General features: G+C 51.1%; 1 protein-coding gene across 1 annotated transcript in view; it reads right to left on the bottom strand.

Moving 5' to 3' along the window:
* Positions 1-1,271: 1,271 nt before the first annotated feature.
* ABHD17C (abhydrolase domain containing 17C, depalmitoylase) overlaps positions 1,272-14,837 on the bottom strand; it is a gene marked incomplete at its 5' end in the record, with an annotated part of 41,454 nt that continues 27,888 nt past the window's right edge. The window contains 2 exons of the mRNA XM_021680461.1: positions 1,272-2,753; positions 6,102-6,281. Coding sequence (XP_021536136.1) covers positions 2,534-2,753; positions 6,102-6,281 — 400 coding nt within the window. The remainder of the gene's footprint in view (positions 2,754-6,101; positions 6,282-14,837) is intronic.

The following is a 14,837-nucleotide window of genomic DNA, read 5'->3' on the forward strand; positions in this document are numbered from 1 at the left end:
TCCTCTGTGGTTTTGAGCAGTAATGGTATCAACTATGTCAGCAAATATAGAATATTGAAGCAGTGCTTACTGGGGGGCATTGAACCTAAGCAGGGGACCAGGGAAGGCTTTCTAGACTCCAGAATCTCGACGGACTGAGGCTTCTCAGTCTTGAGATTACTTACCTGCAATTGTCTCTAGCTGGTAAAATATATTCCTCCATCATTTTCATTTTCAAACGCCCTGGCTATTCTTGGCCCTTTGTTGTCCCATATAAACTTGAGGCTCGCTGTATCAGGTTCCACAAAGAATCCCATTGGGATTTTTACTGGGACCCTATTAATCCTACAGCTCTATTTTTGGAGGGCTTAAAAATGAGCTTCCTTATCCATTAACATGGTATAGCTCTCATTAAATCAGGTCTTCTTTAATGTCTTTTAAAAGTTTTATAATTCTCTCCAGAATGTGTCTTATACATGGTCTGTTAGATTATTCCCAGGTACTTAATATTTTTTAATGCTACAGTAAGTGATATTTTCCCCTTTTGTGTGGAATTTTAAACATTTTTTACTGATTTATAGAAATAAGACTTTTGTGTATTTATTTTATGTCCAGCAACCTAGCTAAATTCTTATTACATCAAATAATTTGTAGATACTTCCAGGTGTTCTACACAATCATAATCTGAGAATAGTAGTTTTACTTGCTATTTCTTTTTAGATTTTTTTATTGAGGTATGATCTACATATCATAAAATCTACTCCTTTTAAGTGCACGTTTGAATGGTTTTCGGAAAGTTTAGTGAGTCGTGGAACCACGTAACAGTCTGGCGTTAGAACATGCTCATCTCTTTTTTCCCATGTCTTACACCTTTTCCTTTTTTTAAAAGATTTCATTTATTTATTTGAGACAGAAAGAGAGAGAGGGAGAGCACAGAGGGAGAGAGAGGAGAAGACTCCCCGCTGAGCGGGGAGCCCAACACAGAACTCGATCCCAGGACCCCGAGATCATGACCTGAGCCAAAGGCAGATGCTTAACCGACTGAGCCACCCAGGTGCCCTTCTTACACCTTTTTCTTTTCTTCTTTTCCTCCTTCCCTCCCTTCCTACCTGGCTTCTTCCTAATGGAACCTCGGGTCTCTTACAGAACAAAAGCATACACCTTGAGAGAGGTAGAAAATCTGTAAGCCCCAAGGGTTTCTGCTTCAACCAACGTGAAGTGTTTTCTCATTTGCTACTTTCTCTGACGGAGGAGAGACGGAGGAAAAGACCACAAGAGGCTGTGCATTCTGATCCATGCATCCTTTATTCCATGACCGACTGCTGTGCATCCAAGCACAGCACACAAACTGGAATCAACCGCAATCCCGCTGTACAACAATCTGAGGCTTACAGTACATTTAAGGCTTTTAAATTTGAAAAGAAAAATTAAAATAAAACCAAAGAAACCCCCCGACCCCAGACCCCCGCCCAAGATGAGTCGTGTAGCAATGGTGAAGCATCGGACATACCTGATGCTTACTTGGTGCAACTCCAGTGTCAAAACCCAAAGAACTCTTAAACTAAAAAGATTAGTTTAGTGAAATTTTCATTACATAAATTCTTCAAAGCATAAACTTGTGATTTTTTTTTTGTCTTGGAAATGTTATAAAATTTTTTTCGATAGCAAAACATAGGAATAAAAACATATTAACAAAATGTATTCAATCATTTACATTACAAACAAGGGATCTGCAGTTCATCATGGTAGCCTGACAAAAGAAAAGTTCCCATTAAGAATCTATGCACAATGTGATTGCAAATATGTACAGTACTTTAAAAAAGCCTACAAGGAGGACTTCACAGAAGGAAAGTTGGCTAGGCTCTTTGTTAGACCAACCAGACAATCAAAATATTAAAACTCTGTTGACTAGTAATAAATTTACACTTAAAAAAACCCCAGTTTCCTTTTAAGAATATTCCAGTTATATTTATATGGTTCCAGTTGATGAAGCTGTTCATGATAGTTCCAGTAAATTACCCTTCCGTTGATTTGTTTGTTGGGGTGGGGGGCAGAGATCGGCATGGTCACGAAACTTAACAAAGGAATTTTCATCACCCTAGTGTCCCAGTTACACGATCACGGCTTCACAAATGGATCGAACCCATGAATCCAGAGGCTGAAAAAGAGCTGCATATCAAGTACTGAGAACATTGGTGGAGACAGGGCTGAGTCCTGCGGGAATGAGTCGTCAGCCATGGGTACGGCCGAGCAACCGATGTGAGCATCGTCTACACAGCACGGGGCAAACCGACCGTGCCCGCGCCCAGCTCTCATCCCCACTCCCGCCAGGCAATGACGCTGGGTGTCACCACTGTTCGGTGCCACGTGCTGTGAGGAGTAGAACGACCTCGAGGGACAGAAGACAGGGACTTGCTCAGGTCTCTGATCAGAACACCGAGAGGCGGGTACCTCCTCCGGGTGATCCTGCCATGACCGCTTTCCAGTTCGAGCATGTGCAAAACAGAGGACTCGTGTGTTCACAGTTAAGTGAGGTAAAATCACGGTGTCTCCTTCAGGAATTCGGCAGTTCGTGGGATATGAACTGTTTTAGTCTTTCTAGGTATTGTGCGTAAAGCTCTATGTCATTGTGCCCAGCCCCTTCAACCCACAGGGGCTCCACGGCTCGGGGACAGCGCTCGTACATGGCCAGGCCGTGAGAGAAATCGATGACCTCGTCCTCTGTACCGTGAATAACCAGCACAGGCGAGGTGACTTTAGAGATCTTGTCGATGCTGCAGAACAGAACAGGGGCGGGGAGAGAGAGGGCTCCGTTAGTGATCACCACGGACTGCGCACGTCGCACCTGATGTCCCTGACAGTAACACTGGGGGGGAGGGGGCTCCCTCGTTTTTCTAGTGATTCTTTTTATCTTCCTAAATAAACTTTTCAATTGGGGGGTATAATTTTGGCTTTACAAGAAAGGTGCAAAGATAACAGAGATCCCGTTGGCCCCCGGCCCATCTCCCGTAAGGCTAACACCCCACATTGCTAGGACATGTCTGTCAAAACCAAGAAACCAGTGTCAAGGCACCACCATGAACAAAACCCCACGCTTTGCCTGGATTTTGTTAGTTTTCCCAGAGATGCCTTTTTTCTGTTCCAGGATCCAGTCAAGAACACCACGCTGCAACTGGCCATTGCGTGCTCGTTAAAGTATGTTATTAAAAACAGAACTCCTAAAAGCCACCAGACTAACAATCCAGTAGCTAATATTTCTGATACACTCATATTTTTGAGAGAGGATTCTTAAAAAAATAAATAAATAAACAGGCCAGAACTTGACATGTCCGACAGAGCGTCTCTTCTGAAAGCTTCAACACCTAATCCTCGGCTGCCCACGTTTGCAGTCTTCTTGGCAAGATGACTTCAGAATCGACTCAAAAGATCCTCAAAACCCCATCTCATAAATGCTTATGCCTCATTTTTTTTTTGGTAAAAACTCTACTACTTCACTTGAAAACATAATGCAATGCCTAGCTTGGAGTCTGAGTGATCTCGGATTGTTTATGAGAACGGAATCTACCCTCAAAGGATGAGTATTTGAGGATCTTCAAAAGAATGTGCTGCAGGCTCTGAAAACATTTCCCAAAGAGGAATTCCAGACGTAAGCCTTGTTGGCAGGGCGTGCAGGCAATTTCGCCCCCAGAGGGGACCGCTGTTTAACCTACGGACGCAGCAAGACGGGCTGATCCGGCCACCTGTCCTGGCACCGAAGCCCCCCCACCGGTGACTGCTCTTTCTGTGTCTGATGTCAGCCAAAGCTACAAAAGGATACCAACAGCAACTATCTGCAGGGACCCCGCTGCTCACAGGAACGACTAACACTGATGAAACAATTTCGACAGCCAGGTGCTCTGTGCTTTCCATACAAAAAAACCTGAGTCTCCAGCGGGACACAGGAGACAGGACAGCCCAGCTCCGGGCAAGCGAGGAGGGCACCAAAGCCAGCGGGGATGAATACCGCCGGCCTGAGCTTGGGCAGGTAACAACGCCCTCGCATCAAGGGCACCGCCCAGAGACCTACAGACAACTGTCACAGAACCTTGATCAGCAGCTCGCGACAGCACCCACCACTTCGGGACACCCCAGGGAGATGGCAGAACCCCACCGGCCATGGGATTTGCCAAGATCAGAGCCTCGGGTGGCGGCATATGCAATGCCCCAGATTAGCAGTCGTGTTTAGAAACCCGTTTTTCTCCGGTTTCATGTTAACAAGACTTCTTCTGAGAATGTGGGAGTCCAATTATATTCAATTAAAAAGATACGTACTGGCAGAACGGGCCTGGGGCTGTGCTCCATGCTGCACAATTTAGTAGGAGAATCTCTACAGCCTGAGGGTGCATCTCAAGCTAAATGTGAGCGTCTAAGTGGAAAGCAGGTAAAAGAAAAGAAGCTACAAACCCAACAGTGATCAGGGCTCCTCTCACATTGTTGGTAATATTGAAAGGAAGCGGGAAATACCTTCCTTCAAAGAGAGGAACACAAACGGAGACAATTCTGACACTCAGTAGCAACAGGGCCCGTAACAGAACGTCTACCGAGTTCAATTAACGATGAGGGTCCGCGTGACTGTTCGTGGTTCGAGAGCTACCGTGTTAACGCTCCAGGGGGAGCTGTTTAGCGCTACGCCTGGCGGATCAGACGGACCCAGGGAAGACCGGTTGCTGGTTGACAGTTAATTCATAAGCTGCGGTGAGTTGCCATGGCTGTATTTTAAGGTGTATGCTAATTTAAGAGACAGGAAACAACCTAGGCGTTTTGTTGCCACGGTAACGCCTAGCATCCCTCCCACAAACACGCTAAACATCTCCCTTTCCACAAACTGGCCTCTCATTACCCATTCGGCACAAACACGGCCACATCTGAGCTGCACATTCGCCCTACTTAGCATGCCCGGCCACACCAGCAGGAATTCGCCGCTAGGTCAACTTTCTTATGAAGCTGGAGTCTGCCCTGAGTGCTGGGACCAACTGCACGGAACTGAAGTTCACCCGACGTGTTAACAGAAGGCTTCTTTTTGTTGCAGGAGGACAGGCTGTGCAACAGACGTTGACGTTACCAAGCGATGCTCGCTCCCTGCGGCGAGAGCAGAATGACAGCCAGGAGTGGGTCGATCAAAATCCTGAGACCGGGCTTTATTCCTGCAGGGGGCGTTTCCTACAAAATGGCAACACGAGCCGGCCAGTCCTGCCCTAACGGCCTCAGACTTGCTTTAGCAACGCACAATGGGAAAAGTTTAGGGGGCAAATCGTTTTTGTGGAAAACACTGTCCTCAACTTGGATTTTAAGGAAAAAAAAAAAAAAAAAACCCAAGTAAAATTTTCAAACGGAGGTATTCAAGAAACCACTAGCTCGCTGCTCTGGCATTGAGAGCACGGTGATGACCCACTTCCCTTCCTTCCGTCAGTGGGATGAGCAAACAGCAGGCCTGGGCCGGGAGGATCCAGCCATGGGCTCCCGTCCACGTGCTCCCACAGGCAAGGAGGCCTGTGGGAGGAGCTGGGGAGCAGGCTGGAACGAAGGGCTCCCAGGGCTGTGTTCCCTCCTACTAGGACGGTGGCCTGTCACCAAAGCACAGAAGTTCTGGCCTGCAGCTCACCTCCCCTTTCCCCTCACCTGCACGGTCTCACCGAAGGAGGAAGAGGTTCTAAAATTGAGCACGTCTGCAGCTTTGTGTGCGTGTGCAGACCGCTAAGTGCCTCATCATGCATTTTGCGTGCAGCTCTCTGCAACTCCACCATACACGCCCATCTGCGTGAACGAGCGCATCTGGAACGGTACTTTTTTTCAGGATACGTGTGGGCACTTGTGTTTTCATCTTGCACGTACAGCCGAGTCCATTAACCCTGGATGTCAGTATGAGCAAGGTCCCTACACGTCATCCGGGAGACTCTACAGATGAGTCAGGCCCGGAGGACCTAGTCTCTGGCTGGTGTGACCGTCACCTCCCCGAGGTGGCCAGCACAGGGTCTGACGCGTGGCTGCATTCAGGAAAGACTGGTCAGTGGTCCGCCATTCGCGGTGGCATCTGAGCCCGGGTCACTGGGCGCCCCGGCGCCGGCTGACACGTGTGAGCTTACCTGGGGAAAGCATCGAAGCAGTACGTTTTCCTGGTGTCTGGGAAAGCCACGCGCAGCCCCGACATCAGAGGCGAGTGGAGAATGACGGCGGCACACTCGTACCTTGAGGCCAGGTCTACCGTGGGGACAGTCCCGATGCTCTGGCCATACAGGATGATGTTCTCAGGACTCACGCCATACCTGGAGAGAAATCAGGGGGTGCTCGCCGTTAGCTAACAGACGGAAGACAGAAGAGACACAAAACCGTGATAGCTTAAACTCACAAAACCCCCACGGCTCCTGGTTTAAAAAGACATCATCTAACTTGCACACTTGAGCTTAGAAGAAACGTGAACTTCACACAAACACATGTCAGGGGCCCGTCTCAGGAGGAAGGGACTGGGATTCTGTCTTCCACGACATTTTGTAAAGATAATGAATGCAACATGTTTAGGGGTGGGAGTTAAGAAACAGATGCATCGTAAACAAACTGAGGGTTCTGGAGGGGAGGGGGGTGGGAGGCTGGGTCAGCCTGGTGATGGGTATTGAGGAGGGCACGTTCTGCATGGAGCACTGGGTGTTATGCACAAACAATGAATCATGGAACACTTCATCTAAAACTAATGATGTAATGTATGGGGATTAACATAAGAATAAAAAAAAAAAAGAAACAGATGCATCGTAAGTCCCATTTCGTAGTTCCAGAGTCCTCTCGTTTCCTATCCTCCCCTCTTCAGAGTTTCTCTGATAATCACCAATTTCAATATTTCTGAAGTAAAAGGAAAAGCACGTCTGGCCAATTGTACTAGTTTTATGAAGAGCCCTTCAAGTGAGGTTTTAATAAAACATGAAAGGTACGAACATTTATCAGACAAAGGTACTGAGAGACGATTAATTTGGAGACAAATCTAGTGTCTTCAGCCTCTCCCTGGGGCTAAACCCTTCGGAGCCTTCCTGAGTGGTCTCCCGAGCCACTGCCTCTGGGCGTTTAGTTGGTGCCGGCCACACTCCCGGTCCCCGCGCCCGCCGTGTGCACAGGCCGAGCTCTGGCCGGAAGAATGCGAGCAGAAGGACGCGTGTGCAGCTTTCGAGAGAAGGGTGTGCTCTCCCCCTCCTCTCGGCGGGAAGCCGACGGACGTCACGGGGTGGGGGGTTCCTGGCCCACGCGGAAGAATGCAGCAAAGGTGAGGACGTCAGACAAGGTCAAGGGAGAGCAAGGACGTGGGAGGGGAGCTCCGCCACGCTGCTGTGGGCGTACAAACCAGCACGAGCGCCTGGGAAAATCATCCCTTATCATCTGGTCAAGTTGAAGCCCGTGATCAACAATTTCGCTTTTCGGCATAAACACCTACCGTCGCTCCCAGGGCCACATGAAGTTCGCTCTGATAACAGCCTTCAGTGACAGGAACCGGCAGCCAAGAACGGAGGGGACGGCAGGATTTCAGCCCGGCTTTCTCCCCCACCCAGCTCCCCGAAACGCCACAGGAAAACGGGGGTTCTTAAGAAGGAATTCAGGGAGGGAATGGCTATTTCTGGAGGGGACACACTGTGTTCATGGAGAGCCAGCATCAGAGCTGTGCCCTCGGGGGGCAGACAGGACCTGAGCACACGGGGGATAAGGAGGACTTTCTCCTGGAGCAGGGTCAGGTGCACACGGGAGGCAAGGGCAGGTGACAGGAACAAAGTTAATGCTGTCTTTACTAGACTATGTGACAACAAATGAGGAGCTGGGGAAGGGGCCGGGTGAGGAGGCAAGTACTTCTTTGAAGGTATCAAAGATTTTTGGTGGCACATGTGAGGGGTCCCTGTTCCCCTTTGAGGAGGAGGACACTAAAGTGTGTCCTCTTCACTGTACCACCATGGGTTTTCTTTTTGGTAGACTAAAGGTACAAGATTGGTAACTTCTATACCAATGGTTCCAAACTGAGAAGTATCTGAACTTCTTGGGAATTAAAAAAAAAATGTAAATTCCCTGACTGAAAAATTTTCCATGCGTAGAAATTCCAGTGGGTTTGTGGATTCCTAGACTACACATTGATGGATACGGAGTAAAAAGTGTAGGATCAGACCCTAAAGCCCCTTTAGGTCCCAAGTTAAATAAAAAGACAGAGGGAACACAGAGCCAGTAAACGGAATCTACTTACGGAGCCCGCATGAAACACAGGGCATTCTGAGATCGTAGCTTTAAAAAACAGCAGGATCAAGTGAAAAGCATTCGTTCAAAAACATCACCGATCCCCAAGTCCTACGCCTCCATTCTAAAATGAAGCATTCGTGAAGCCCTCCTACCCGGAGCCGACGGTTTTGCAGCGGGCAGAAGCAACAGAGGCTCAGAACCGGGCAAGCTGCAGGTCCGCGCGGGTGGGGAGGCGAGGGCGGACCCGGTCCCGGGGGCCGGGCAGGCGGTGGCCTCAGCAAGGCTGCAGGTAGGACAGGGAAGCCAAATACACACAAGCGAGCCCGGGCACAGACGGGCGGCAGGGCCTTCGCCACCAGGGCCGGAGGGAGAGCGCGCAGAGGTCCGGACTCACGGGGCGGGGGGGGGGGGGGGCCGGGGGGGGGGGGGGGGGGGGGGGGGTCTGCGGAGCAGGTGCAGAGAGGACAGGAAATCGCCCGCACAGGGCCAGACGCGAGTCTGAGTCGGGGAGAACTGGGGCGCCAGCTCACAGGACACCTGATGGCACCGAGCCACGGGGGCAAAGGCTGGGTGGGCTCTGATAAAACCCCAAGGGAAACTCGGCCCTCGCGCCTGTGACGGAGGCCGCTGGGGGTCGGGATGGGTGGCGGGGTGCCGGTCGGGAAGGCGTCACTACCTCCCACGGTGTGAAGACCGAAGCGAGCGGGCGTCGGGGAAAGGTGCGGGGTGGCCCTTCAGGCCCATCCTAGCGCGCCGGGGACTTACTCTCCCCTCCTTCCTTCTGCTCCTCCTGGCCCACCTCGCGGGGCCCCACCCTGCCCTGCAGGCCCCTCTCCTCCCCTGCGCTCCCCTGGGGGCCTCGCCCAGCGCCCACCTGCCACACAGGAAGGGCGCCGTGACCCTCCGCGCGCCGAGGACGCGGCCGGCGGGGGCTTCTAACCCGAGTTCTTGCACTGACCCTCAGCTCAGCCCGGCCCTTTCTACTGGCATTTCTCCCCGACGGCCCCCATCGCTTCACACTCGCCGCCGCCCACACCGGACCCGTGGTCCTCCCTCCCCAACGCCTTCCCTCTCCCCCCATCGCCACAGCCTTCAGTGCTCAGGCTTCGGGATGAGGGCGGATTTCTCAGGCCTCTCCCCCCCCTGCTCCTCACAAACTCTGGGTCACTAAGTCCTGCCCTTTCTGCCTCTGAGACGTCTGCCACACGGCGGCGTTCCCGACACCACGGCTCTGTGGTGCCTTCCTGTGCTGGATCCAACGGATCTGTCGGTCCGGCACATGAACGAGCACGAACACCAGCTCAGGCACCCACGGTCTGTGGCTCACAGGTCTTTCTGGAGGGCTCGCCATCACGGCCTCTCCCTACCCCCGTGAGGCTCACAGGGCCCAGAGGGCCCCTGACTGCTCAAACCACCCACTGTCCCACCCCATCCTCGGGGTTTGTGCATCTCGTGCTACGGCTGGTGAGGAGGCAGGTGTCCTAGTTCCCGACGGCTGACCTGGTTTCCATCCTGCACACACTTGCTCCTCGCTGAGCCTGGGAACCCCCAGGCCTGGCCACCCCCACTGCTGACCCCTCCTCTTCTCTCTCGGACCGTCTGAGCTGCCACACGAAGACATTCCATCCCTATGGGAGGCATCTCCCTCCTCACTTAAAAAGAGAGACAGATGGGGCGCCCGGCTGGCTCGGTCCGTGGAGCAGGCGACTCTTAATCTCAGGGTTGTGAGTCTGAGCCCCACAGTGGGCGTAGACGTTACTGAAAGATAAAATCTTAAAAAACCAAAATAAAAGAGAGAGAAAAGAAGAAACCCATGTCATGTTGTTACTTTGCTAATCACACCCCTTCGGCAAACCACCATCCTTGGGGTAAACGTCCACAACCTGGCCCCACCTCACTATTATAACCTTTTATTTTCTCTCCAAATGAACCTTCTCCTGCAGTTAGATTCCTCGCTGCATCATAAACAGCCCCTACTTGGAAGACTCTGGGGTCCCACCTGCCTCACACACGCCTCCTGAACACCGGTCTGAGGGGTCCTTTCCCTCCTGACCACTCACCCAAGGACACAGTGGCGTGACGGTGTGTGCGATCGACCACGATGAGATTTTAAGCCCCACACGGGGGAAGGCAAACAGTACCCACACTCGGGCGCCCCCCGGGTACCTCAGAGGTATTTCTTCCTTTGAATGGAACGTGGCTCCAGCCAAAGGCTGTTTTCCGACCAATCACAACTGAATGCCATATATAGTTATCATTCCAACGGCTAGATAATGCCCTCGAAGCTCAGCATCTTCTTGAGGATCTGGGTAGGAGCTTCTGGAATCTCCTGTCTGCAAACTAGCAGATGAGTCGGTCCATCAAGGATCACAACAGTTAGTGAGCGCCGTTTCTTAGGCGTGAGGTTAGATTTACTCAAGACACAATGCAGGAAACCCAAGCCTCCCAAATTTTGCCAGGGGAGAGCCACGGCCCCGAATAACCACACCCTGGAAACCTACATCCACCCCCCACCCTCCCCCCCGCCAACCTCTCCAAGTGTCTACCACCTTGCTGCATCACAAGCGACGCTGGGTTTGGGCTGGCCACCCCCAGCGTAGGTCTCTGCTCCCGTCGGCATCCGGGACATGCCCCAGGAGCCCCCGCAGCCCGCAGCCCGGGGCGAGCCAGCAGCAGGGGAGGCAAGAGCCCAAGCTGGGAGGGCGTGTCCTGTGGGAACCAGCCCTTCACTGATAACGTGAAACTGGTTTGTTTTCCTTTTAACGTAAGGCTTTCTTTTCCGTCTACAAACGCGAAGAAGCAGAGCCTCCCCGAGACACTGCATCCTGTTTAAGTTAATGGACCCTGACTCTGCCTTGTGTCGAGAGCATTTCCATTTATCTTCACAAGAAGCGTGCTTGGCACAGTTCCACGGACTTTGAAGTCGATATTTTAAATATTTCAGAGTTAGAATTCCTGGTGGAAATGTCTTGAGACGTAGGATAAAGATAAATACACAAGGTAACATGAATGTTAATTGAAGGATGAGGTCGGGATGCTGAGAAACCCCAATAAACTTTAGGGCAAAGCCTCAGAGTGAAAGCCTCACCCATGTAGGGGAAGCAGTGCATGAGCAGGACCCGCCAAAAACCACGGGCACAGAAAATGGTAAACCAATCTTACTTTCTGTAGCCAAAGCTTAACAAATGTGCGCCTTATATTTAATTATGAGGAAGGTGAAAAAAGCATCAATCACCCAAAACATGCTTATTTTCCCTTTCTAAAAATACACCTGTGTAGGGCTAGACTTTTTTTTTTTAATGTTATACATGATGTTTCACAAACAGATTTCTATCGGTCATTAACTCCAATGGTGGAGAGCAAAGGAAACACATTTTAAAGTACCCATTGCATTAGTGCTGTTTGAGAAAATTAAAAATCTTAAAGGTTGGTGATGTCAATGGTGTATTTGTTTCTTTTCTTCTGATAAAGAGAATTTGGTTAAAAGAGACATTTATAAACAAGATAATTATAACCTCTGGAAGTTTTACTAACCTGAGCATGTTCAAGGTATTTTCTCAACACTGGTTATAAAATAAAATGTGCCAAATGCAACATTAAAAGTGGCCTCATTCATTTGAAGTTAACAGTGAACTGGGGAGAAACAATGTGCTCCCGGGTTATGAGTCTTTGGGGAAATAAAGAACAAAATGTGATTCAAACCAAGAAAGAACACGAAAACCAAGTTGAAGTTTAGGCCAAATGAGTATCATGGTCAGTAGGTTTATCAGAGTACATGGAAGGAACGATCAAAACGGGGACGGGGGTTGGGGGAGGTCAGGACTCACAGAAGGGGAGCTCAAGCAAGGAGGGGACAGAGCCTGGCCGGCGGGGCGAGGGGTCACTTCCAGAAGCAGAGGGACACCAAAGGAGGTGCAGTCCAGGACGGCAGGGTCAGGGAACACGCAGGAGATCCCAGGATGGCACTCGGGGACAATGGGAAGGAAGCAGCTGGTGGGACTGAAATGTTAGGAGTTGCTCTGATCAGATGTGTCTGCGGCAAGTTGTGGGTGGGGGGGGGGGGGCGGGCAGACCGGAAGACAATCCTACAGCTAAGGGTTGGGAAGATGGGCACAAATAGGGAAACTGGGAAGGAGACCATGGGCGTGTGGAATTTTGTTTCGTTAGAAAATAAGTCTGGGAAGATACAGGCTCAAGTAATTGTGGAGCATCGCAGGAAGGCATTACACAAGTCAGACTCTCCGGTCACTGTAAGAAAAATCTCCTGGGGCGCCCAGCCGGCTCAGTCAGTGGAACATTGCCACTCTTGACCTCGGGGTTGTGAGTTTGAGCCCCACACTGGGGGTAGAGATGACTTAAAAACAAAATCTTTAAAAAAAAAGCAAAAGCAAAATCTTCCTGAAATTGCTTTGATGTCTCTGCTAGACAGACCAGGCCCCGGGCACTCCTCATCCTCTTTCCTGCCAGGGCTCAGAGGAAGCCGAAGAGCAGGGAGGCGGGGGCCCGGAAGAGCCATCCGGGCCAGGGGCGAGGGGGCACAGCTCAAAGCCGAGGCTCTGGGCGGGACCAAACGGCCCTGGTCCCACGGAGATGGACAGACCCAAGCTGACACCTGCAGACACAAAGATAACATGTCCTTTTCTTGAATGGACCATGACGGCGATGACAAAGGGTGGGGGACACCAAGGGCATTCCAGGAAAACACACCTTACACTCACTCACAGACTCCGAACACAGCAAGACCTGTGTTCCCTGGCATCCCCCTTCGGGTAGGACCTTCCTCCTATGTGGGATGTCAAGTGGGGGTGCAGGGAAGGGTTCTCTGTGTCCGGCCCAAACCCACCCTCAAGACAACTTCGTTCTTTCTGACATTCGAGACTGTTCTCTGCTTCCGCAGCACTGTCTCGGTGTCACGGCAAAAATAAGCAAGACCAGCGTGACTTAACTTTAATTTAAAAAAACAAAAAATTACTTTTCAGAGGAAAAGGTAGAGTCCTAAAGAATATAAAATCTACTCTTTAGATGTGTTACAATAAAAATGGAATAATTTGCTTGAACTTGTTTGAGGAGAATTGTGCATGGAGTTGTGCTAATGATAACTGAGATGCTTCTGGCATTTTCTAATTATCTACCATGTTGGAAAGGCCCGAAAATACTGCCCCACCCCCACCCCCAGCTGCACAAATACCTGGAAATGGTTAGAATACCACCTACTCTACTTTTTTGAGGGCGTTACATGAGCGGGCTTAGGTAAAACATCTAGCAGAGGCATATGACCAAAAAAGCCATTTAATAAATAGCACTTCTGTCCCGCCAAATACAAACACAGACACTTGGCCAAATAAAGCCTTATGGGATCTGCCTATTCCGTACCCAAGAAACACAGCCGAAAGGAAAGTAGACATCTCGTGAAATCTCTGTGATGGGGAGAAACTTAAAAAATCTAATTTCAGAGATGCCTGCCTGGGTGGCCCAGTCCGTGAAGCGTCTGCCTTCAGCTCAGATCATGATCTCAGGGTACTGGGATCGAGCCCCACGTAGGCTCCCTGCTCAGCAGGGAGTCTGCTTCTCCCTCTGACCCTCCTCCCTCTCGTGCTCTCATTCTCCCTCTCAAACGAATAAATAAAATCTTTAAAAAAAAATCTAATTTCATGACCTACCTGGTCACCAAGGCTGAAGGTTATTTCTTAAAACTGGAGTCTCAAGAATCCAATTCCTAATTATTTTATCCCACCGGTGGTAAGGTGAGTTCTCACAACAGTTGTGGTCCACAAGACACAAGACCCAGGTGGGTGAGTCTGCCCGGCTTGACACTGACTTGCAAATACCGTGGATCTGGGAACGCCGCACCACAAAGGCTTTTCACCCTCACTAAAACTGCCGATGTCCACCAGAGAATTCTTGGATGGTCACAGCCCGGGACGGAGCATTTCTGAGCTGCTGTGTCTTTTCAGAGCACCACTCCATCTCCGTGCCCTGGAGCTGGTGGTGTGAACACATGCTCAGGGTGACCACCGCGGGGACGGGCGAAGCTGGAACCAGGACAGTCAATCCACATCCTCCCTCCAGGACGCCTGTGCCCTCTTTCTGCTGAGCCTGGGGGAGGTCACCTGCGTCCCTGCCCAGAAAGGCCCACCCTCCAAGGAGGAAAGCGAAGCTGAGGGAGGGGGCCAGTGAGCCGTTCAAGTCCGTGTCCTCGGGGGCGGCCTGGGTGGGGCTGGGATTATCCCCCTGGAAGCTGGGCTAAAACCAGTCCTTTGTAAGCTCCTCAGTGCCCCGTCATGACCACGGGAAGGTGTGGGGCTGGCCGTCTGCACAGCAGGCTAGAAGGAAGAGCGAGGTCTGACTGCTGGCCCTGCCCTGCACCAGTGACCGCTCTGTGGCCCCACTTGCCGGGCCGCACAGGGGGTATAAGGCCCCCTTCCAGGCCTGAGGCGAGAATTAAAGGCAGTAATGAGCGAAACCCCACGGAGGACGGTCCTCCCCGCCCCCCAGGCTGTTTTCCAGTTTCCATGGCCAGACAAGGCGCGAGCAGGATCTAACACAGCCCCTGCTCTGCCTCCGGAGGGCCAGCCTGCTCCCCAGCTCGGGCAGTGCAGCCCGACTCTTCCTGGGGATGC

This window comes from Neomonachus schauinslandi, chromosome 9 (assembly GCF_002201575.2).
Source record: "Neomonachus schauinslandi chromosome 9, ASM220157v2, whole genome shotgun sequence".
In the NCBI taxonomy this organism is placed as follows: domain Eukaryota; kingdom Metazoa; phylum Chordata; class Mammalia; order Carnivora; family Phocidae; genus Neomonachus; species Neomonachus schauinslandi.